Raw genomic sequence first — 23,693 nt, 5'->3', positions numbered from 1 at the left:
ATGTCGTGAAGTCAACTTTTAAGTGCTACAAAACTACTGTACTTCTCTGAAGGTGTTTTCTGCCCTATGGGCTTTTAGCAGCTAGCTGAGATAAAGGTAAGCGCTGTTACTCTATTTACGAGGAGACAGTAATTTTAGCTTTTGAGCACAACGTGGAATGTTTTCACCCTTTTAAGGAAACAGAGTTAACTGTAGTCTATTTTATGCATATTTAAAATGTTGTTCATACATTGTCTGACTGATTTCAAAAGAAGGAAGGCGATCAAGTCAATAGATCTGTTGAGAGATTTCTGCCTTACTTGACATGATTTGTCTTTCTCTGTATTTTAACTTAATTGTGCAGAATGTTTACAAATGCATTTTATTTGCTAAAGAACATATTCTAAGAATCTGTATAGACATACAAAACATATAGGTAGTTAAGCATATTGCTTTTCTTGCACTTTACAGTAGGATGCCAGAGTAAGGCTATTCTCATTCTGCACTTAAAAGTAGTTGAGTTAATGGGATTTGAATTTATAATTATAACGTTTTTTTCCTGTACATTTGTAACTAATAATTCTTTTTTGGTTTATGGGATTGCTCGTAACTATCAGTAAAGGGCAAATACATCCAAAAACACTGGCTGAAATAGTTATCTGCGACCATTATTAATTCAGATGTGATATTTTAGTAGATGGATCATCTTTTTCCTTCATATGGTATTTATCATGAGGTAGATATGCTAACAGTGCAGTAGGTCCAACTCATTTCAGTCGAATAGTCCTACTGCAGCCAAGAGCAGGCCTATATGTAGAGTTTTGTATTCTAAAATAAAGACTATATATGTTAATAATGTCTTTCATAAATGAGCATAGCACATCTGACATTATGTTGTTGCGTCATGACCACTTTTCAATTATTTAATTTTTATTTCTACTGAGTTTCCATTTCTTTTCTACTGTAATCCTTATATATGTATGTATATATATACGCATACGTATATATATATATATATATACACACATAGCCTTTAGTATCTTCAGTAACTTAGTCCTGTTACATCTAGCATTTTTCAAGTGTGATTCTAGCTGACAGTTTCTATACTATATTCAAATTTATATTTTTATGTTTAAAAATATAATGTAGTTTAAAGTGTTAAAGACAAGGTCTGACAGGAAAATTTGTTTCTGTTATTATCAGTGACGCAACTACTTTTGCATTCAGGGATGTGTTAGGAATAGATTCATGCTTAAGCTTCCTTTTTCGCTTCCTTCTGAGGTCAAAAAAGGAATACTGTCAGCTTAGATGAATGCTTTGGTTTGAAAATTTTATAACATAGAATCACAAGCAATTGCAATCACTGGATCTTGAGAGAGCAATCTGGTGTAAAGGTATACTTTTAGCTATCGTGAAATTATACAGTATGGACTATGTGGTAATCCTATATGTAAACACTGAACTCCTGGATAGTCAAAGATCTCATTTCCTGTTCTTCAACTACTTTGGAAACAGTTTTCTCCTTTATGTAATTTTGCAGTTAGTAAAGATGCCCCTACTTTATCTTGAGCAGAGGTCGCCAGATTTCTGGTGTTTTTCCACACCTGATGCCATATCTACTTTGTTGTTTTATATAATTCTGTTTAATTTCATCTATGAAATACATTCATTGTAAGGTTTTATTGGAATGCCTCAATATGCCTCAATTATGTAACTCTGCACTTTGATTTGTTTCATTATAGAATGTTTAATGCCATCTGCTCACTTAAAATGAATCCAGACTTGCAGGGTAAGGATTTTTCTCATTTCTTACCAACTTTTCTCAGGAGATATTTCTGTTTCTGTTTACATAAAGACTACTGAATTGTAATGAAGTCACACAATTCTCAGAATCTCTGTGCTATAAAACCTAACTGACAAATTACACAGCTGTGTTGCCATGCCTGTTTTTAGATCTGTCATGTCACCTTCCCTGCCATTACCACCTTGATTCATGGAATGATCAAACATGCAAGGGTTATGTTTCCAAGTCTGTAGTATATGTATATTCTCTTCATGTGTTCTAGAATAGGCATGAAGGATGGCTGTACACTCCCAATTCAAGTATAAAATTGTAGGTAATATCTCATCTGCTACACAGCAAGTAGTGCACAATACAAAATTAAAGGTAATCAGCTGGAGATGTCAAGAAACTTTTCCTGTACATGTAGGAATTCTTCTGTCTGCATCTCAACAAAAGTCATTTATGTGTTTTGAAGTAGTATTTGACTCCCTGCAAAATGATTGCATGCTGGTTTTCTGTCCAAGAGGAAGGTTGCATCCTTATGAAAATGTGTTTAGTTGTTCTGTCCTGCCAAGTTGTCTCTCATACGTAATAAGCCTGATGTATTTTATATTTAATTCTATTTACTTATTTGTTTATTTATTTATTTATTTGCTGTTGACTTGTATGCTCTTGCAAGTTAAGTCTGCACTATTGATTGACTGGCATGAAATGCTCTACTATGACACTAGATATTGCCAATAAGGATGACCTTGAACAACAGATGTAGTGAAAACAAGTGTATAGCAAATGGCTATTAAAACAGATTCTCCCCATTTAGAAAGCCATCTTGCATGTGGAAAGTATTCAATATGGATTATGTTTAAGTTTCTAATGTTTTATATTCTTTCTTAAAGAAAGAAAATAAACGTTTCGGACTTAATCTATAGTCCAATGAAAACTGCAAGAATCATTATTTCTTTCAAAAATGCTTTGGATCACATTACTGAAGAAAGAGAACTGATACTGCAAGGGAGTAAAAACTCATTTTTCACACTGTATGACATGCTACTCTAGGTATTGAAATAGTACCGTGAAACATAATGTGACAAGAGCAGGAGTAGACAGATGGTATCATAGATAGAGCTTATTTCTATCTTCTGCATCTGGGAAACCAGCAGAGCCTATAATTTGCTGACTATTAACATTAGTCTGGGACAGTTGTGTGGAACCATTGCACACAGATTGGCCCATTTCCATTCTAAACAGGTAGAGAGTTACATAAATTATTTCTGCTCTGTTACGCATTTTATGTATTGCTTATGCTATTGTGATCAGCCTTTTTGTTGTTGTTCTTGTGCAGCTCTAGATATGTGTGTAAAGAAGCAGGCATAAGTCAAGTTCTGAAACACTTTCAGGAAATCATGCTTTAGTGATGTAAAATGGAAGAGCTGAAATAATGTAAGGGCATAGGATTTAACTGAGAAACTTGAGTGGAATGACTAAGCAGAGATGTCAAAAGCTAATTGCTTTGGTAAGGTGCTTATCTTAAGAGACAATTCCAGATGTTGATCTTGGCAGAAAATTTGTTTAATGCTTCAAACAAAAGACATCCAAAACAATAACCCCGCTGTACAGACTAATGAACTGTTCCATGCAGAAAAGCATCTCTACTCTGATCAAGAATGTCTTTTGCCTAGAAATATTTCAGTATGATCCTAGATAGAAGTGTATATACTGCATGTCCATTTTTCTGAGACTTAATTCCTGAAGAGGCATACGTGCTTTGTCTACTAATACTATTTTTCTGACTCATCACACCACTGGCAATAAGACCATTTTCCTCACAAAGCTATGGGAAAAAGTGTTTTCATGTTTATCAAATTTGTCAGAATTTCCCTTGAAAAAAAATTGTTGTGGGTTTTGACCAAGTCAAAATTTAATTATTTCTGGTTTTTGTTTGTTTGTTTGTTTGTTTGGTTTGTTTTTTAATTAACTACTGTGTTTGGTTTTGTTTTGTTTTTTTTTCACAGAGGCTTTTAATGACATTCAGAGCTCTGTCTACAGAACAGCCCTAAAACTACGCTCACTACAAAGTCTGTGCCAGTGTTAGTAGATGAAGAAAATTATGTGCTTTGACAGGAAGAGGAATCTGTAAAAATTCTGTGTTGCTGTCACCTTGAGTTATTACACTACTTTCCTCTCTCATTTTCCACCTGAAAAATTCATAGTGCACTATAAACACCTAAGAGCTAGATAGTTCTTTGTATACAAATCAGTTTTTTTCCCTGTTTGAACATACATTGGAATACATGAGAAAAATTCTAAATGTATGAGAGAACTGAGGTGTTATTTCTATCAACATTGTTATGTAGACATCACTGGCAATTAATCCCTCTTTATATTATCTGTAGGAGTTGAGTTATTGGAAGTAATCATAGGTGATCAAAAATGTGTTTACAGGCACTAGAAGTATTAATGAGAATTACTATACTCCAACAAGATTAATATTATGTGCATATATTATAATGTTACAAGTATTAATTAGAAACATTGTAAGTATTAATGAGAACAAACCAAAATATGACAGGCAGAAAACCCAGCCTAGCTCTCATTCTCTCTGGCTTTGAACATATTTGGGCATATTAACTGACTAGTTAAGTTAGCCATCCTATGACCTTATTCATCTAAGTAAAAATGCCTCCTGATTAAAAAATAGACATTACCTATGGACCAGAATGCATAGAGCAGCGTTTTACTGCTACTGTCTTCTCACTGACAGCAAGTTTAGAGGGTATGTGTTTATTTTTAAAAATTTTTTGTGAAGTTACAAATTCTACATGAATAATGTAGTAACCTTACAGTTCAACGAGAGCAGCAGATAGAGGTAAGCTATAAGAAACATGCAGATGTCACCGTATTTTCAAAAGTGATACTAGAACAACTGTTTGTTTGGGGTTTTTTTGGACTGAATTTCATTGCAGCAAATTAATAATAGCAAAGATCATGACTGGGTTCTGGAGATTACTCCATTATCACGTGCACAAGATAATGCTTGCTATTCAGAAAATGCAGGTGAAAATCTTTATTCTAACTTAGGTGCTTCTCTGCATTTTAGAATGCAGGGATGTGAATTTCTAGTAGTCAGGCTCACTTACATTGAGTTCTCAGTTGCAAGAAAGTAACTTAATCCTTTTCTTTACTTTTACAGGTATCGCTGTCTGAAGTGCCTGAATTTTGACCTTTGCCAGGACTGCTTTTTCACCGGCCGTCTCAGCAAACCACATAAGAGTTCACATCCTGTTGTGGAACACTGTGTGCAGGTAAAGTCCTACTCTCCTGTTCTGGTTTTTCATATGGACAATTAGACAGTAGATTCTTGAGCTAAACTGATTATAAAATTACGTATATATTAGCCATGGTACCCATGAGGCATTAGGATTTATTTATCTGAGAACAGTTAGTCAGGGAAAAGAAAAAGACTTCTAACTTAAGAAATGTTGTGTTCTGAAATAACTGAATAGACCCATGGAATGTCAGAGTGCAAGTCCTCTTCCCAGGGAGATGTTTGGTTAATATCATCATTAAAAATAATGTAGAGATGTCCATTCCTCCAAATATCCTTCCTTATGCTCCATGAGAAAACAGAACAATCAAATGACAACTTATGTCCTCATGCAGAGATTTCTATTAGGGACATTAAATAGAATGGGGAATGCATGGGAACATGTTAATGTCAAAGCAGAAGAAGAAAGAGCAGGAGGGATGTGTCAAAGTCAGGAAACGATGCAAGCTAGATTCCTTGTTCAGCGAGCTCATAGCCCTTCCGTACACGCAGCTTCTCAGGACACTCAGATTAGGAAAATAAAAAACAGCCTGAAACAAGGGACAAAGCCATTTGAAGATAATAATGTGAAGGTAAGGGACAAGACTTGTGGCTATAAGGCATCCAAGACAGAAGACAGCAAATAAATCCTCATGACCCACAGAACTGAGCAGAGGTGGAGAGATGAAAGATCACGACTGTTAGTTCCAAAAGGAATTAAAGTTGCATCCAAAAAACAGCACAGTGCAAGTAACCCAGGAGTCTGAAGGAGAACTGTCATCTCTTCCTCCATGTCAGTGTAACTCACTGTAGTCATATCATGTGGATACATACACCTTGCTATGTGAATGCTGGAGAGACCACCTGAACGCACGTACAGTAGTACTTTTGAGTGAGTTAGTGTGAATGAGTGAAATCAATTTTGGTTTAAAATCAAGTTCTCTTTCTCTCATATACTGTATTACATGAAGTTTTCCTATGTTGTTGCTGCAATATTGAAACTGATTAGCTGAACTCAAGTTTTGTAGGATGGTTTGTGTCGGAAGGGACCTTTTAAGATCATCCAGTTCCCACCCCCTGCTATGTGCAGGGTCACCAACCACCAGACCAGGCTGCCCAGAGCCACATCCAGCCTGGCCTTGAATGCTTTCAGGGAGGGGACATCCACAAACTCTCTGGGCAGTCTGTTCCAGTGTCTCACCACCTTCATAGAAAAGAATTTCTTCCAGAATAGAATTAGAATATCTCATCTAAATCAACCCTCTTCCAGTTTTTCTTTCTTTCCTTTTTGTGAAACATAAGAATTGCTAGTGATTTTTTTTCCCATGCATTCTACTCTTAGCAGTGCTTGGTCAATTAAATTTTCACTTTGTCTTAACCGAGGTGTGGGATGAAGAGATAGATTTGAAGTGTCAGCACTTTTTCCTTACTGTGCTGCCACCTTGTGGTAATATTACCATTGAGAAATGACTGGGATGCGTTCTGGGAAATAATTGGTTTGTGCCCTGCCATAATAAAGTCGTGGAGCTGTTTTACCTGACACTGCTGAGAGAATTGGAAATATGGTTTTCATTGTACTATACAAGAGGAGGATGTGAAACACTGAAGGCTGTATATATTAACACTTCATACCAATTTAAAAATTACTTTTTTTTCTATTCTTCAAAAGAGAATGTATGAACTAGTTGGATAGAATTCTTTTGCTAAAACACTGTGTTAAACATTTCCAAGCTGCTTCAGTTTGGCCCAGGCAGGGTATTTGTTTACGTACAAGAATTGGAGCTGATCTTGCCTGTGGCCCTGCATCATCATCTACTTCATCTCCACATCTCAGACAGCAGCCTTGGAACTATTCAACTGTTGAATAGCTGGAACTTTACACATCTTGCCTTTGCCTTGGGCTGTGCCTACTTTTGGGCAGCACCTGTTTGAAAACTCACTCCCTTCTCTGTTATCTCATATTCCAACAGATGTCAGCAAAGGCAAATGCAAAGCACTTTCTTTACACTGTCAGAAACAACCTGTTTCAAATCTGCTGCAGAAGAAAGGAGGCTCAGGGAAGGAAAGTTTTGGAGATAACAGAGGAGAAGCATTTCTCTACTCACAAAAAGATTGAGTTTGTTTTAAGTTATTTTTTTCTCTCTGAATAAAGTGTCAGGCTATAGGACTTGATTGAGTTCTTTAAGTAAGACACTTTGTTATGACAGACCGTGTCATGATTTTCCCATAAACACACTTCACACGATTCTGTTGCTTGACTATGATTACTATTGTTTAATCCTTCTGTGAGCAATCAAGATTTCTCTGTGATTTTCAGTGGGTTTTTGCTTACCTTTTGCTTGGATAGCAGTTAGTGAAAAAGAAGCATTTGAGGGTGTCATTATAGGTGTTGCTGTGTGGCTGATAGGTATCTGTCACAGAAGGCTGTCTGGCCCTTTGCTATATTTTCATCATTGAATTTCCCAATATATTTAGCTCTTGATTAATACCTAATGTGAAAAGTAGAAGTAGCAAATTGCACTGATGCTAAATGGAAGGAGAGAAGAATCTGATGTTGAGGTTCTGTTAAAAGAGTGGAATTTTTTTTTGAGGAATTTCATTCTTTCAGCTAAAAATCTGCCAGTGGGCATGGCCAGACCATACCTCTTTCTTAGTCAATAGCACAGCTGTTCATCTGCCTACGGTACATTAGTTTTTTCTTGATCGTTCAAGGTACCAAAACCATATAAAGCTTGATCTTCACTCAGCATTTCTTTGTTGGTATGCAGTCCCCCAGCAGAACTCAGTGCTTCACTATGCCCTAGATGTGAAAACCTGTCTCCCAGTGAACAACCCTATTCTGGAATCACCCAAGTTTATATCAAAAAACAGAACTGTACTGCACAAGAATGACAATAACAGCAAGATACTGGAGCAAGGCAAGACAAAAATTGAGGTTAGTGAGACATCAAGGTGTAATAGAACTAAAGCTTGAAGGAAGACCTACGTTATATATCTAATTGATGTCTAAGTACAAATGCAAAAGAAATGTGATGGACAGCTTCACCTTTCTGTGACAAATGAGGGAACTGAAAACTTAGTGAACAAGATCAGTGACTAATTCCTTGACTTCTATGACTTTTGGAAGCATTTGTAGGAATATTTGCTTTAACTTTTTTTTTTTTTTTTTAAATTTTTTATTTTTTACTTTCAAATTGTCTTGGAGTATCATCTTAAAGACTAGTTAGTACTACAGCCCTGTATCTATTGTGACAGCAAAAAATGCCATCATAAGCATTGAGTAAAGGCATCTTAATTCTTAATAGTCTTAGATTTTTTTCTTTGTCAGTATAGCAATAAAAGAGGACAGTATGGGCCCTTTTTAAGGGTTAAGTAGCATCCACTCCAACTGAAATAGCTCACGCATAAAAGCTTTCAAAAAAAAAAAAATCTATTTCTAGGTTTCCTGCACAGAAGCAATACTATAGGAATGGAAAGGACAATGTAAATAAAAATAAGTACATAGCAGTTCTGTGTTTCTATATTTATTTGAGAGGTTCATAGTTCTGCCCTTACTTGGAAAATATGGAACACTGGGTTGTGTTCAAACCAGTTTGTCTCATCTACTCATTCTGTTCTTCCCAGAAGCCAAGAGTGCAGTAACTGCAAACTACCCTGCATGTGTCAGGTCACTTCCTTGACTGCTACTCCTGTGCTTCTCCTTTTGAAGTAGGACTGTCTTTTAGGTCTCTGCCCAGCATGAGATATAATGCTAGCAAGCATAAATCCACAGTAGCAATTGTGAGCAGAAAACTCTCACAATTTCAGAAGACAGTGAGACACGACTATATTGGTACTCTATCAAATGCATTACTGTCTTGTTGAATTTTCCTTTGTGTGGAATTATTTTGGAGTATTTTAATACTGATTTCCAACAGTAGTGCAGATTGTTTAAAAGGATGCAGACTGTAAATCCTATGCAAGGTAACTTCTAAAAGAGTCCATAAACTTGAAGGTCCTATGGTCCCAACTATGGGCAACTTATAATTATCTGGTTGCCCAGATCAACATCTTTCATTAAACTGCAAGGTCTTTGGGAAATATTTTTAATAGGATGATGTCTTTCAGCAGTGGTTGCTTTGTATGTGTGTGTAGCTACGTGTACAGTAGCAGCAATGGTGGATGTTTTGGGCAACTTCCTGTTTTGTTTGTCTATGCTTCATTAGAGGATTAGTGTTTTCCTGCTTTGGCACTCAAAAGAAAATAGTTTGAGTAGGTCACATGCATTACATAAAGCCTGATATACATACAGATTGAAGCAGGCAACTGCTTATAAACCATGCAGTTTATTAGGGAGACTAAATTCATAGGTACTTTAAAAAAAAAACAACAAAAAAAAACCAACACAAAAACAAAACAACAACCCAGAAGTTAAATCAGATACAGTACTAGTTATAGGCGTTTATCCACCTGCAAATTCACATTACTGAGACTTAAAATGCAAAAAGAAAAGAGAAACAGTTAAAAAATAAATACAAATTGTGTTCTTGGATTAAATATGTTGTTTCTTCTTTTCCCCGAGCTCTCCAATGATTCTTCCAAGTAACGTAGATCTACTTTTATGCTTGTGTTTTTTTATTAAATCTTCAAACAAGTCTCTCTTCCTCAGAACTGGTGACCTCTGAATATGAGTGAACATCCCTGAAAAGTGATATTAAAATACACATAAGTAAATCATTTCAAAATGACAAAGAGCTACTGAGTGCTCAGTTTCCCACATCTGTGTTTCCTCTATCTTTAGCTGTTACCGTCCCAATATTCTCAATAGTAACTACGTGTTCTGGCCCCAGACGTCACATCTTCACATTTTGGTGATAGTTATCTCTCCATTTGTAAGCTGCCTTTCATTGACAAACCGCTCTGGCCTTTCCCTTCATCACAGGCCTTCCTTCTTAGCCTTCCTATGGAACTTTTTCACTTCTAATTAGCAGAGTTAGAGCAGTTAGCTGTGGGGCAGTAGAACTGTGGAGGTGCTTCTTAGGTGTGTCAGAATAGTTCTAGTTCTGTTCATTGCTACTTGCAAGCTTTCCTAAAGACTTTCCTAGTTTCTTTGGCTTTGCAGGTTTTTCTGTTTTTCTTAGACAAGTTTAGTTCCTGCTGCTCCCTGCTATTGAAAGTTGTGATAATCTTTAAGGTCCCTTCTGGCCCAAGTCATTTTCTGGTTCTGTATCACTCGATTTTCACAATGATCTCATGGGATTTATCTTCTAGTTCAGAAATCAGGCATGATGACAATAATAATACTTTAACACCAGCATTTCTGTGCCATGTCTAGATCTATCTTTTTTTCTAGTTCAGTATGTGTGAAGAACTACAGTGTATGTAGTGTACAGATTATTCCTGGTTTATGACAGTTTGCTGGTAAAACAAAAAATAAAAATGCAGTTTTTAGGAATGCTTAAGAGGAATAAGATGAAAAAAATCAAATAAAGATGTTATCAACAGTTGTAGAAGGAACAGCACTGGTTGACTCTTCTAAAACTGGCCTACTGAAACCAATTCATGTAGAAGTTGAATGGAGAGCAGAAGGCCATTCAAATGCAGTTAATGCTACTCTCTGAGATAAGAAAAGAGGCTTGTACACATCTTTGCACATAATAAGTAGTAATTCAATTTCTCATCACTTTCTAGGGTGTGATTTGTCTCTGCAATTATTAACAATTGATTTCTGGTTTCACTAACCAAGCTGGTAGGGTCAGGGGCTACAGAGATTAAAACAGCTGGTTTTGTTAAGAAACTTAGAGGCTTGAATGATAGGTTAGCTCCTCGAAAAAATAAAATCTAGTCTGACACTGCTAGAAGCTGCCTGCTTCCAACTGATGATAATCAATTGTGCAGTGAAACCAGACCATCTGGTTGTGATTTACAAAAGAAAAAAGTCAAAGAATGAGAGGGAAGAGGGGAGGGAGGAGTTTGTGTTTCTCTTAAAGCGTGAGTAGTATCTTAAGATCCCTCTGTATGAGTAAATAAAAGTTGGTATTCATCACAAAACAAGAAATGGTACTGTGAAAGACACCATGCTGTTACTCTTAATCTTGACTGCTAGTCTTCAAGACTAGTTGTTTATTTAGGAAAAGCAAAGTGTGATATGAAAAGCCAGTTGCTAAGAAAAAGCTCAGGGAACTTAGGCAACAAAATTCAAAGCTGTAATCCTGGGGAAAAAAAAAGACAAAATTCATCAGCTGCTTTAGCTTAATGGTTCTCTCAGCTTTTAATAGACACATGAAGCAGCAGTACTAAAGCTATTTGCTACTTGCACCCAGAAGTGCATTAGCCTTATCAGGACAGTAGATTGTTTCCTTTTTGAGATGACACTTGTTTGATTCAGTTTAGAAACTGTCACTGCATGAGTTCCTCTTCAGTCTGAGAGGATTGATTCAAATACAGCTCCCATCTCCTACCTTAATGACTAGGATACTTTTTGTAGGTAATGGGTGTAAAGACCTCTTGATCCTTCTTATTGACTCCTATGTTCCAATATACACACACACAGAAACTTAAAATTTGTGGGTAAGAGCTGGACTGCCCAGTGGTATAGTGTCACTGGGAGAGAAAAATGCTAATTTCATGTCCTTTCTTCAGAAACACCTTAATAGATGACTGCCCAGAGCAGTTCTTTGTTATTCTGTGGACAATGACCCCAAAATCCTAATAATTTAAATGTCGATCTAGGAAGTGGTGATAAGGATCTGAATCCTTTCAAAGCATAGCACTGTTCCTTTCTGAAAGATGATGTTCTACAGAGAAGGATGCACCTACTGGTAGCAGGATTAGTACTGAAACCTTGTAGAAAAATGTGGTTTAGGATAAGCTATGCTGTATTTTTCCACTGGGAATAGGGAAGCTAAGTGACATGCTACTTTCTGTGGATCCTACTCTGAAGCATCAGCTTTTGCCTTACTGCCTATGGAGATTCTTACTTTGAGTCTGTGGATTCTGCTCTCAGCTAGGGAACCTGGAGATAAGGAATTGCAGCACTTCAGTGTCATAGATCCTGTTCTTCCTGAAACTATAGCTGTGTCTGAAAACTCACTTGCACTTGAGTGCTAGGTTTGTTTCCATTACATGTTGGTCCGAGTTACCTGCAAATATGACCATGTAGTGGTTGACTACTAAATAGCAATTAAACATATCCTTACTCTGCTGCTCTCCCTAGCAGCACCAGTATGACTGTCCCTGGACTAACATACTTCTCAGAATGAGGAACTTGTAACTAGCCTCTCTGTGGCACAACACTGACTAAATTGCTGGTGTTGAAGAATATCTTTGTTCAGTGGCTGAGCTGCTGTCTTTGAATCCTCCAATGTTTTATTTTCTACCCCTTCTGCCTTTTCTACCCAACACTCATAAAATGGAACTCTAATGACAGCTTTTAAGTCTACATTACTAGGAAATCAAGTTTTTTACTGTGATCACTTCAAACTTAAGTGTAGTTTTATGTTGGATTGGTGGGTGAGTTGTGCAGCACTGTCAACTGTTTGTGTGCTATTACCACACAGCAATATAAGCCTGCATTTTCTTCCTTTTCTAGACTGTTTACTGTCTGTGAGATATATTAAAGGAGTAGTAACCTTGGTTTCTCCCTGTGAACTGAGAAGCCAGGGTAGTGATCCTCTGTTGAGCTTCTGCAAGCTGTCTTCTTCCTAGGCCGTGGGTTCTGGAAAGCACACAGTCCACATAGATATCCCAGAATAGCTGAGCCAGGTCCCAGAACAGAGCCCCATGTTTCAAGTTTTCTGATGATTTCAGGAAGATCATGAAGTCCCAAAAGCCACTGACAGAGTCAGAAATGTGAGGCTTCCTCATCTCCAGTAAGACAGCTGAGGAGGATTCCCAGCACTGAGGGTCTGCTCGCCCAAGAGCCAGTGGATCAATCTGGCTATGGCAGAGGGAAGGTGTCAGGCAGAACATTCCCATGACCAGCAGAGAGTAGGTGAGCCTCATGTTGCAGTGGATCCTCCCCCGTTACCGAAATCCGTTGTGTCACTGAAACATAGCAAAACCAATATAACTTAAACTTTTTGCCATTAGATTTGGGAACAAAGCCCTGTGCTTTGCACTACATAGAATGCACTATATGTTGATAGTAGTTTATCTGTTCTTTTAAAATCCTGATATGTTTTATCATATAAATGCAGTGGAGTTACATTATTCTGTGCTGCAGAAGCATGTGTTAAAACTGTCAGTTTTTCTCACACCCTGTGATAAACTCATTTATCTCCAAGTTCTTTGTATTGAAAGCTTTTGGCATATTTGCAGATCTTTAACCCTTAAACTTTTCCAGTTAAGATCAATTCATTTTTGTCTTTTAAAAGTCTCACTTTTCTCGAAGTCCTTTGAAACAGTCTGCAGACTCCCAGGGATATGCAGGTGCAGGCAGGAAACTATTGAAAATGTGTTCTAAGGAATTAATGGTAGTTTGCCGAATCATCCATTGACTGGGGGTGTTTTACCTGCTAAAATGCAGAATGATTCTGAAAAGAAGGTATAGCAAAGCATCTGTGAGGGTATAGTACAGCATCTGTGAATAATAACTCTTAGGGGTAATAAAGACCCAGTAGTCTCCATCAGAGTTCATCTATACCACCTGCTTCTATTGTGTATTTTCTAATATGTTTCTAGTGTTGTTTCTGTTGTGGAACAAGTTTGGGGTTTATTGTAATTTAGATCACGGTGTGTGCAGAACATACTGTTTGTAGAAACCAGCTTCTGAGATATTTTTAGCACGAACAATTCTGTTAAAAAGCAACAGCTCAGCATAAATGTTGTGGTCTTGGTTTGATTGTTTGGAGATGGTAACTGGTGGTGTGTGGGGTTGAGGTTTTTTGCTTTTAATCGGGGAGAAGCTACTTCTCTTAACCAGCTTAACTTAATCAGTGACTCTTCCATGAGTGCTCATCAAAAACAAAAGCAGTATCTTTTTACTCTGTGGGAAAAAAAAGATGTCAGACAGGATGTGTGCACACGGAGGGACTGAGTGTGTGAAAGCAGCCTGGCCACAGCCTGTGTGCAAGACCAGAGAAGGCCAAGCTGCTTTACTTGAGCATATATTACTGAAGGGCTGAAGGGCCCTTACTGTGATTTCAGTCCTGACAGTGATGTTCTTCTCTAGCACCCTGCCTGGTTCCATGGTCAGGTTCTGGGAACTATTTGACAGTAAGCAGTTGGAGAGTGACATCTATATCCAATTTGATTTAGGATCCCATGAGGAATGTTGACTTGACAGCCTTAGATCCTAAACTTGCATTTAATGAAGAGGGATAGAACACATTTCTCATGCTGTTTGGACAGTTGTTAGTAACAGGACCGACCTTGTGCAGCTACCAGGATCTCTGGAAGCATAATTCTCTGTACCCTACTGCTCAAGGCAGGTTTGGATTGCTTTCTGAGAGGCAAATCTGAGGACATGCTGTGAGTCACTACTTTATTCCTCCTAGTGTGTACATCAGAGCCCTTCCAATGGCCTTCTAATTTCCAGTAGGAAACTGTGCATGTGTACCGTGTAATACACACATATCCGCTTACCTTGACTTTTTAACTTAATTAACTTAGCTTAGTAATATTATTTTTAACAAAAACTTGAAAGAAACTTAGCTTAAGAATAACTTGAGGAAACTTAAGCAAATATTTCAGACTAAGGAGTTATACAAAAATTGATTAGCTGTCATTTGGACAGGGGCTGTATCATTGGCTACTTAGTCTTTTCCTCCCCTTCATCCTCCCCCCCCTCCCCCCTCTTTTTTTTTCTTTTCTCCTCTCTAACTGCCCCCCCATCCCGCCTCACATAACGAACAGCGCCGTACAATAAAGGAGGGGGGAAAAAAAGTTAACTAGCTCGTTGGTTATCACCGTTCCCCTTGGCTGGAGTTCCCAGTTAGGACCATTCACCCGATCCCGGAGCTTAAAGACGCCGCAGACGGTAGCGAGGAGCAGAGTCCGAGGGGACCGCCCGCGGGTTCCCCCAGCCCTGCCCGGCCGCCCCACGCCCCCCGCCCGCCGCCGCCCGCAGCCCTTACCTCGGCGCTCCGGCGTGCAGGGAGGGCCGGGCAGGGCGCTTTCCGTGCCCGCCGCCGCGCTCCTTAAGAAGCCGGGGCGGGCATCCCGGCTTACTTTCTACGTCAGGAGTCGGGGAAAAGCCCCCACCCCCAGAGCCCTAGCCGCCGTTCCTGGACACTCAGCGCTAATTCCCTCTTCCCCCCCCCCTTATTCCCCCCACTGCTGTTGCGTTTCCTCTCTGTGAAGGTTCTCAGCTGTATCCCCTTTCTACTTTGCTCAGCTTTGCAAGTGGTAGCTCCACGTGTGCTCAGTGTGTGCGCTGTAGCTGTCCCATGACATGCATAAACCACACAGTTCAAGTAGCTGGTGCTCCAGAATTAGGCTACTGTTCAGTGTCCAACACACCTTGTTCTAACACCAGCTACTTGAAGCCTCATTGCCTTTGTGTGTGAGGATTGAGCCAGTCAAGAGAAAATAGAAAGCCCTGCTGTAAGACATGGGTGTTGTGATGCAACTTGTAGGCAGCTCCAAAGTAGGAAGGGTTCTGATGCTGCTCGTGTTTATTGTTGGCCTGGGCACAGGAGGACAGACTAGTGTAGGACTAAGATGCTGTGGAAATGTTTTTTACTTGCTGTTGCTATATCTGTGGTGAAGTACTCTGGAGGGCCGAACTCTTTGCTGTGGAATGTAAAGCAAAAGGCTACAAACAGTAAAAGAAAACGCAGATTGTTTCTTGAGAGTTGATATGTTTCTACCAAGATGGAACCTTTCTAGATACATTGTTAAGAAATGAGTTTATTTAGTTGAGTTCCCTTCCGGGGAGCACTTTATCTAGTTTTGGATCAAGGACAATATTGGTTTCCTTCCATTCAGTCTTTCAGGTAGACTCAAGGGTGCTGAACTAGGTGTTCTCAGAGAAAAGAGAGTCACTGCTCAGGGGAAATACTGCTACAGATAAAATACTTGGCTCCACAGATACTTCCTGAGCCTACTGTGCTCTGTTCCCTCTGAACCTGAGCACTCACATTCTATTTCTGGGAAAGATGCTTTTGTTAATTGGATTCATCACCTCAACCTTCTAGCGGGGAAGAAATGTAGAACTGAATTAGATGGCAAACCATTCTATGAGCTCTCAGTAAAGCGTCCTGTGCCCTTTTTAGGCTATGAATAACCTTTATTTCCCTGTACTGCAGGATGTATTCCCCTGACAGCCAGTGTTCATGTCTTTAGTGGATCTCCGTATCTTATGAATAAATTTAATTCAGATAGTCTGTAGGTCATATCCAGAGTCATTTGCAAAAGATGACTTTTATCTATAAAAATTCTTCTTGAATGCGCGGCTGAGATATTTCAGATCCTTTAATACTACAGAAATCATGTTTTGTTTTTGTTTTTCTACCAAGAAAAGTACCAAAATAAAATATAAGCTAAAATGATCAGACTATAGAGTAGGAAGTAAGAATAGTTGAATGGCATCTCATGGATATCTCTGTTTAGAATGGAGTAAGGGCATAAACAGCACCGTACAGTGCTTCTTCCTTCTTCCATTTGCTCCCTGCAAGCCCTCCAGTGTGGTTTAGCACTGACAGCTAACAGACAAGGCCTTCTAGTTGCTTGAGCAATGTAAGCATTTTTACATAGAGTTAGAACATTGCATTCAGCACTGAGACTGGGAGGCAGCAAAGCGTGATGGTACTCACACTGCATCCCTTGCCTGTAGTTCCTATGAGCAGTCACATGTAAAGCCAGTATTAAATTTTATAAGATGATGTTGTCTCAAACACGTCTCATTGGTTAGATGAGAAATTAAGAAATACTTTTAGCTGAAATGTCATGTTTTGTTGCTCTGAGTTCCTTATTGTCCAAACTCTTGTGTGACTGGCTGCCTGCTTGGCTGTGAGGCTGTTTAAGGCAACTGGTCTGCAAGTAGGAACTGGAGAGCAGATTTGTAAGGGCCAGGAGGGGGGTCACAGGAGGCTCTGGGGAAGAACGAGGATATTTTGTTTCATATGAAAGGATGAACTGGTGGATTCCTCAGCTTTCTTTTGTTGCCTGGTGTGACCCGCAAATAATCTGCTTTATTATGTGTTTTGCTGCCAGTTCTAGCCTAGGGTTCTTTGGCAGTCATAAAGTACTTGCATCACCCTAACCCAGAAATGCCTTATCCATATTGCTACTGCTGCTGTCTGAGGAAGATGGCTGTTTCCATACAACATCTGGTTAGAAATACCCATACGTTGTCAGATGTAAGTTACTGGCAAGGATATTCCTTAGTAACTTTCCAAGTGAAGTGGTACATTCTCTGACTAAAACAGATTCTCAAGGAGCGGTGTGATAGAGGCAGATAGAGTACTGATTTAATTAAATGATTTTATTATTATTTCTGTTACCCAATAGGCTCTTTGAGAAGGCCTTTGAAACCCTTGTTTTTCATTCACAAGTGTACCATTTGAAACCTACTCTCAAATGGATAACATAAAGGTGAGGCTAGAGCAAGTTTATCTTTAAATCAGCTCTTGAGCAATTGGAGAGACTACTCTGATTTAACAAGGTCTTTCCTCTCCTGTTCTATCTTTCATTAAGCATGTCTAAGGTGCAGCGTACTCTATGAAGAATTACTTTGAATGCCTGGATGCAGGCCTGTCAGAACCATGTTGGGCAGCTATCTATCTCTGCATAAATCAGAGCTCCCTGGTCTAGATGCTGAAGGTCATGTCTGTATAAGACGTCTCCTGTCCCAGAGATCTTCTGTTTCATTTTATTATTATTATTATTATTCAGAGTGGAGAATATCTAGCCAAGTCAGAGGAAGGAAAACTGATGCAAAATATGAATCTTTTGTCTACCTGTCCAGCCCTCTGTTCCAACAGCATGCAGGCAGAATTCTGCTATGTAAGGGAATTGTTTCTTTTTATCTCTGAATAATGTGGTTTTTTGAGTCTAGAGTTCAAAGCTTCATTGTTAAACAAAGGACTATTAAAAAGTCTTTTAATTTCCTGAAGCTTTTAGTGAATGATGGAGGGTACTATAATAGTTCCAGTTTCTTGGAACTGCTTTTTCATTACACAGAAATCCCAGTCAAGCATGTATTGTCTGTAAACTATGTTATTGTTAATGGCAACTTCATAATGGAACAAGTTTTGCAATAGCAACGTAGGGTTCAGATGTACCTGAAAGGAAATAAGGGAGAAATGAATGACTTGAGAACAAACAGGCTTGCTTGTGCACTTTGTCTGCATTCATCTGATTTCTTTGTCAACGTGCCCTGCTCCAAGCATAGTACAATGAGGGCATAGATCTGGGGATGAAACAGATGGCCAGAATATGTCAAATGCCTACATAAATGTATGAGAGCAGTACTAAGGCTTAGACTGTGGTGCTTGTTTATAACTGACTCTGATTAATTTTCATAAGTATTATAAGTGAGGGAGACAAAGGGACATGGCCAGCTTCTTTTTAGTAGTCTGTGGGAACAGGACAAGGGGAAATGGCTGTTAACTGGAACATAGGAAGTTCTGTGCCAATAAGCAAAAGATGGAGAGCGATGGAGTGCTGGAATGGGCTAACCAGAGAGTTGTGGAGTCTCCTCTGGAGATGTACCTGTGCAGACTGCAGTAGGAAGCCTGCTTTGGCAGGGGGGATCAGATTCTATGATCTCTAGAAGTCCCTTCTGACCCCTACAGTTCTGTGATTCTGTGATTGTAGGCATCAGGTGAGATAGTGACATGTATGAATGGTATGAAGTGTAAAGCCCATGGTATGTCTAAAGTTTCTGAGACTGAATTGAGATCATTTTGGTTTTTGCAATAGAACCTATGTATCCAGTATTTTGCATCATGTTTCTGTATGCCTCTGTTAATAAAGTCTCCATAAGTTAGAATAATCTTCAGCAGACTCCTACACTTGTAATCAGTCATTATCGGCTTGAAGAAAATCTGTCTGTACTGATTCTGACATTGGGCTGCTTCACAATATCTGCTTACTGCTGTTAAAACAGCAGGAAGATGAACTTTTCAAATCTCACTCGTCCTTCCAGTATATCAGAGAACCTCTTAGTTGTGCATCAGTTTATGTGGTCATCTGTTGTTTCTTTTCTTTCCTCCCAAGGGACAAACATGCTCTCGCAAGCAGGATTTAGTTGTTTTAGTTGCAGTTGTTGTAGTTTTAGAAGTACATGCTAGAAACAACAACATAAAGATGCATCTTGCATTTGGAACAGAGATTGATGATGTTTCTGATCACATCCACTTAGTGATTGCTTGAGGATGTTAAAAATTAATGGAAAATATTATTTCTTGGTTTTTTTTTCAGAAACAAGTGAGCTACCAGTGAAAATACAGTTTCCCATCCACATGCTGGTGGAGGCCCTACTAGAAGAGCTCAGCTTTCCGACAAATTACACCTCAGTTCACATCACCTTGCAGACAAGACAACTTTTGTCTTGTAGGTGATGTCAGGTTATATTTGCAGAAATAAAAGGATGAAAGTGACTGTACCAGGTATCATCTGACACTGGGTCCAGAGTTTGTACCTGTTCCTTATGCTTCTTCATAGCAATGCAAGGAAGATATTTGGGTCTCGGAATCACTTAGAAACACATCCAGAATTTGAGTCATCCTCTGCTAAGCTGATAACTGAAGTCAAGGAGGGCTGATATATCCTCTAAAACGGGAGCTGTTTCTCATTGTGTTGGAATGCATTTTCTCAGGAGTGGTAATATATGTTTTCTTTCTTTGCATGAAAGCAAAGATTTTTTCTAAGTGCCTAAAAAGATCTTAGGCTTTTAAGTTGCTTAGGTCCTTCAGAAAATCTTGACCTTCAGTTATTTTGAAACTTTTTAAAGTAATAATCAACAGAAAATATATATATTGATAGCAGATGTTATCATCTGCTATCAAAGATATCAGTTAGTTTGTTCTATCAGTTGTTATCAAATCCAATCTAGAAAGGAACTATTAGAAGGGGCAATAAAACTTAAATCCTCCTAGAGATGTCTGAGCCTGATGATCCTTAAGCGAATATGAACTGGCTGTTGTGCTGCCACTTGGGTTTCTGGGATGATGGTTCTAATACTTTGCTCATCTTACTATTCAGTTCCTGACAAACGCTCTGGCTAGCCCAGGGCAAAACCATATCTAAAACTGAGTGAAGATCCTGAACAATACCTCGATGTGTTTATATTATTGCTATTCTCATGTGCTCTCTCAGATTAATTCCTTGTTGTCATTTTATGATTGTTATTCCCGTTTTGCATCATGTAGTACACTGGGAGTTAAAAAGTGAATGAAAGTGAATGTTGGCTCAAGACATCAGAAGTGAATTTTGGTGGTATGGCAGTAGAGGTTAAACCTTTGACCAGTCTAACATTACATATTGTTGCTGTTTGACAGATGGCAGCAGAGGAACACTGACAAAATGGCACCTGACATCCAGGAAGTGCATATGAAGTAAAGGTGTGTCATTCTTCTGTGTGTGTGTGGGGGGGGGGGGGGGGAATGGCACCCACTGACCTTCATTGGTGCTTGCTGAACACTTGTGGATGTGAGCACAGAGAAGGCTGTGTGTAGGGAACTTCAGCAGTGGTGATAGTGATCGTGGGTTATGTGTGCTGGTGCAGATTTTGATGTGCACAGCATGCAATCTCATGTTCATAGATGGCAAAAATGCCTAGCTAATGGTGGTGACCATGTTGACAAACAGCATTTTGTAGCTCAGAATTTGCTCTATCAGAGTTACCGTGCTCATTTTACCTGTTGTAGTTTCCACGAAAATAAAAAGGAAGCATTACTTTTGGAGAAAAAGCACATGGCCCGTGACAACTTGTCTTCATTCAGTGTGGTGTAAATGGGTTGGACGCTGGTGTGATACACCATCTGTACCATAACCTGTTCCCTCAGGTCCTGGGTGCCTTTCTTGAGGGCAGTCCATTGGACTGGGTAACATGCCAGGTGAGAGAACACCTGAAGAGAAACTTTCCCTCAGAACTCAGTCATTTGTGCTACTGATACGTCCTATTTGGGCATAGCCCATTGGTGGGAGCAGCAAATACTCTGTACCCATAATTGTGTCTGCTCCATAGCCTTATTTTGTACCATTGCTACAATGAGAAAGAAAGTAGCCAAGCAGAGAATGAAAGGAATGTAGCAGAGGAGCAGTGCAAAGCACAGAGATTAGGTGAGCATTTCCCAGCAGGCTGTGTGAAAAAGTTAAAAAATACAAGCCTCTCTACAAAACAAATAAATAATATCCTTCATCTGTCAGGTGCCCTTTTCCCTTAGTAACAATATCTCTGAGCTCAGGGGTTTCTGCTGTGGGGGCAGAGGGGGGAGGTGTGATGGAGAAGAATTCCTTTAAAATATATATTTATTTCAGTTATGTTTGTGGATCCATTCAACTCAGGAAGGAGCACTTAAAGCACAACTGACTGTTAAAAGGAACACTGAAAGTGAAGGACTGATTTCCCCGCAGCCAGCTGTGCCAGGTGCCGGGCTGTGATGGGAGCAGCTGTGGGGCTGCTCTGCACTGAGGGGCGGGCGGCAACGGGACCCACAGGTGACCGTCAGGTGAGCGCGGGCTGGTGCCTCAGCTGGAAAGGGCGGGAACGCTGAGAGGGGAGAGAAAGAGGCGGGAAGAAAAGCGGCGGGAAGCGCCTGTGGTATTCTGGGTTCTGATTGGTTCTTCAGGGACAGCTATAAAAGGTGCGTGCGCGGGCAGGTGCGTGAGGCGTTTTCCTCAGCGTGTGAGAAGGCGCTGGGTGCTGTGAGGGAAAGGCGGCGGAGGAGGCACGGGCGGCAAGCGGTCTCCAGAACCGAGGTGAGAGGGGGCTGGGGGCCAAGCTGGGTCGGGGCCGGGCCAAGCTGGGTCGGGGCCGGGCCAAGCTGGGTCGGGGCCGGGCCAAGCTGGGTCGGGGCCGNGGGCCAAGCTGGGTCGGGGCCGGGCCAAGCTGGGTCGGGGCCGGGCCAAGCTGGGTCGGGGCCGGGCCAAGCTGGGTCGGGGCCGCGACTGCGGCAGCCGCCGCTAGCGCTGCCGCGTGGGTTCCAAAGGAGAGCAGCCGGAGCCAGAGCAGCTACGCGGGCTCCGATGGCGAACAGCCAGGGCTGGAGCTGCCCCGAGGGCTGCTATGGCCGGGTCCATAGCGGACGGAGCTGGGTCCGGGGCCGTCTCATGCGCTCTGATGGCGGGTGGGCGGACGGAGCCTGGGACGGGTCGTCTGGGCGGGCTCCGAGGGGAGCGACCTCTGAAAGCACTTGAAGAGGAAGGACAGAGGCACGGATACTTCGAAGCAACAGCGAGCAGCAATAATAAAGCAATATCAACTGCTATTGCCGTGTTGAAACAAACTTTTTTTTTTTTTTCTTTTTTTTTTTTTTTTCTTCCCTACTCTTTTTTTTTTTTTTCTTTTTTTTTTTTTTCTTCCCTAAGTAATGAGGTGGTAGTAATAGGGGAGGACATGAGACAAGCACAGGTGATGAAAAGAAGCACTAAAGTGGTGCTCCTGGGTATAAGAAGATAAATGTGTTTAAGAAGCTCTAAAGGAGGAAGAGGGATGCTCAGAGAAAACTTGATGCTTGAATATATACTTTAAGACAATCCATGGTAATAGATGTAACAAGTGGGAAATCTTTCTTGTAACTTCATGCTGGTATATTGTCATGAACTACTAAATGAGAAAAAAGGTGAATTTATGTGAACGTGAATCTCAAATCAACCAGACAAGGAGAGGAACATGAGACCTCTCCCTGTAAAAGGGCCACTATCACAATTCAGAAGAGCCAAGATGGCACAGTGATTGACATAGCACAGAACAATTCCTGTATTCAGGTTTGGTGTCCTTCCAATAAAAACAGTGCAAGGGGGGAATGCGAAGCCTTCCTTAGCTGGATGGTCACATGCCGAATTCCTTTGCTTTGTCAGTCTCCGCATGACTAATGGTGTCCCTGCTAATGTTTCAGGAGCTGCTGCAGAAGAAAGAAGAGGCGGCGTGGGGGACCTGGAGGCAGGAGCGAGCAAGAAGAGGAAGCCGAAGCGTGCAGACGCGGGGGGGAAGGAGAAAGGCACTCTGGGCAAAGCACCTGTCCCGTTAGCGGGGGCATAGTCACATTTGAGTCGAGCGTTGCCGGCGCCATAGGTGTCCAGGCCGGCTTTGTGCTGGGCGACCTCCCTGTAAGCAGGGCTCGGGTCTTTTGCTGTAGTTGGCCTTTTGCCTTGCTGCTCCTTGGCTGCCTGGGGAGCGTGGCCCCCTGTAACGGAGGGCGAGAGCCACCTCTCCGCACCTGAGTGGGAAACGGAGCCCGCCGGACCCCGCGGCAACCCTGTAATCAGGGTAGTGCCGCTTCCCTGCCCCTCTTCCTGCCCCGGCCCCTCGGCATTGTTGCCTGGAGGTGGCCTGTCAATGCGACGGCCCCGTACTCGGGGTGTGCGTCAGGGCGTTTGGCCCTTGTCTATAGCTGGGAAGCCCCTTGGCACGTTGAGGTCCGTGGCCTCCGTGCAGCCCTGGGACAGGTCACAGGCTCTTGTGTGTTGCTCGTGGTTGCGGGTTTATTCCCAGTAGTCGGCTGCACCGTGTTGTCCTTCCCTTCTGGAAAGTCGCAT

At 40.7% G+C, this 23,693-nt stretch overlaps 1 protein-coding gene and 2 long non-coding RNA genes across 4 annotated transcripts; 2 read left to right on the top strand and 1 right to left on the bottom strand.

The window, feature by feature from the left end:
- The first annotated feature begins 10 nt into the window (after nucleotides 1–10).
- LOC116652595 lies at nucleotides 11–20,541 on the top strand. Its single transcript, XR_004305751.1, has 3 exons — nucleotides 11–5,064; nucleotides 19,413–19,814; nucleotides 20,492–20,541. It is a non-coding gene; the product is annotated as an uncharacterized LOC116652595 (long non-coding RNA).
- Nucleotides 9,452–15,209, bottom strand: LOC116652594 (protein FAM237A-like). 2 transcript variants are annotated; one of them, XM_032441607.1, is made up of 3 exons: nucleotides 15,122–15,209; nucleotides 12,677–13,091; nucleotides 9,452–9,746 (listed from the first exon to the last, which is right to left on the bottom strand). In XM_032441607.1, the coding sequence occupies exons 2-3, from the start codon at nucleotides 13,047–13,049 to the stop codon at nucleotides 9,598–9,600; spliced, it is 522 nt and encodes a 173-aa protein (XP_032297498.1). In that variant the 5' UTR covers nucleotides 13,050–13,091; nucleotides 15,122–15,209; the 3' UTR covers nucleotides 9,452–9,597. The 2 variants fall into 2 exon arrangements, with proteins under 2 accessions (XP_032297498.1, XP_032297499.1); XM_032441608.1 differs by lacking the exon at nucleotides 15,122–15,209 and having other exon boundaries at nucleotides 12,677–13,291.
- A 303-nt stretch (nucleotides 20,542–20,844) lies between the features above and the next one.
- On the top strand, nucleotides 20,845–23,615 carry LOC116652596. Its single transcript, XR_004305752.1, has 2 exons — nucleotides 20,845–21,914; nucleotides 23,054–23,615. It is a non-coding gene; the product is annotated as an uncharacterized LOC116652596 (long non-coding RNA).
- Nucleotides 23,616–23,693: the final 78 nt, after the last annotated feature.

This window comes from Coturnix japonica, assembly GCF_001577835.2.
Source record: "Coturnix japonica isolate 7356 chromosome 7 unlocalized genomic scaffold, Coturnix japonica 2.1 chr7random782, whole genome shotgun sequence".
In the NCBI taxonomy this organism is placed as follows: Eukaryota; Metazoa; Chordata; class Aves; order Galliformes; family Phasianidae; genus Coturnix; species Coturnix japonica.
This window is presented reverse-complemented; position numbering and strand designations above follow the sequence as displayed.

Excerpts from the sequence above, each read along its gene's own strand:
- LOC116652594 (XM_032441607.1), bottom strand. The coding sequence starts at position 13,049 with ATGAGGCTCACCTACTCTCTGCTGGTCATGGGAATGTTCTGCCTGACA. Across the intron at positions 9,747-12,676 it reads GTTCACAGGGAGAAACCAAG|GGATGTTCACTCATATTCAG; the intron begins GTTACTACTCCT and ends ATCACTTTTCAG.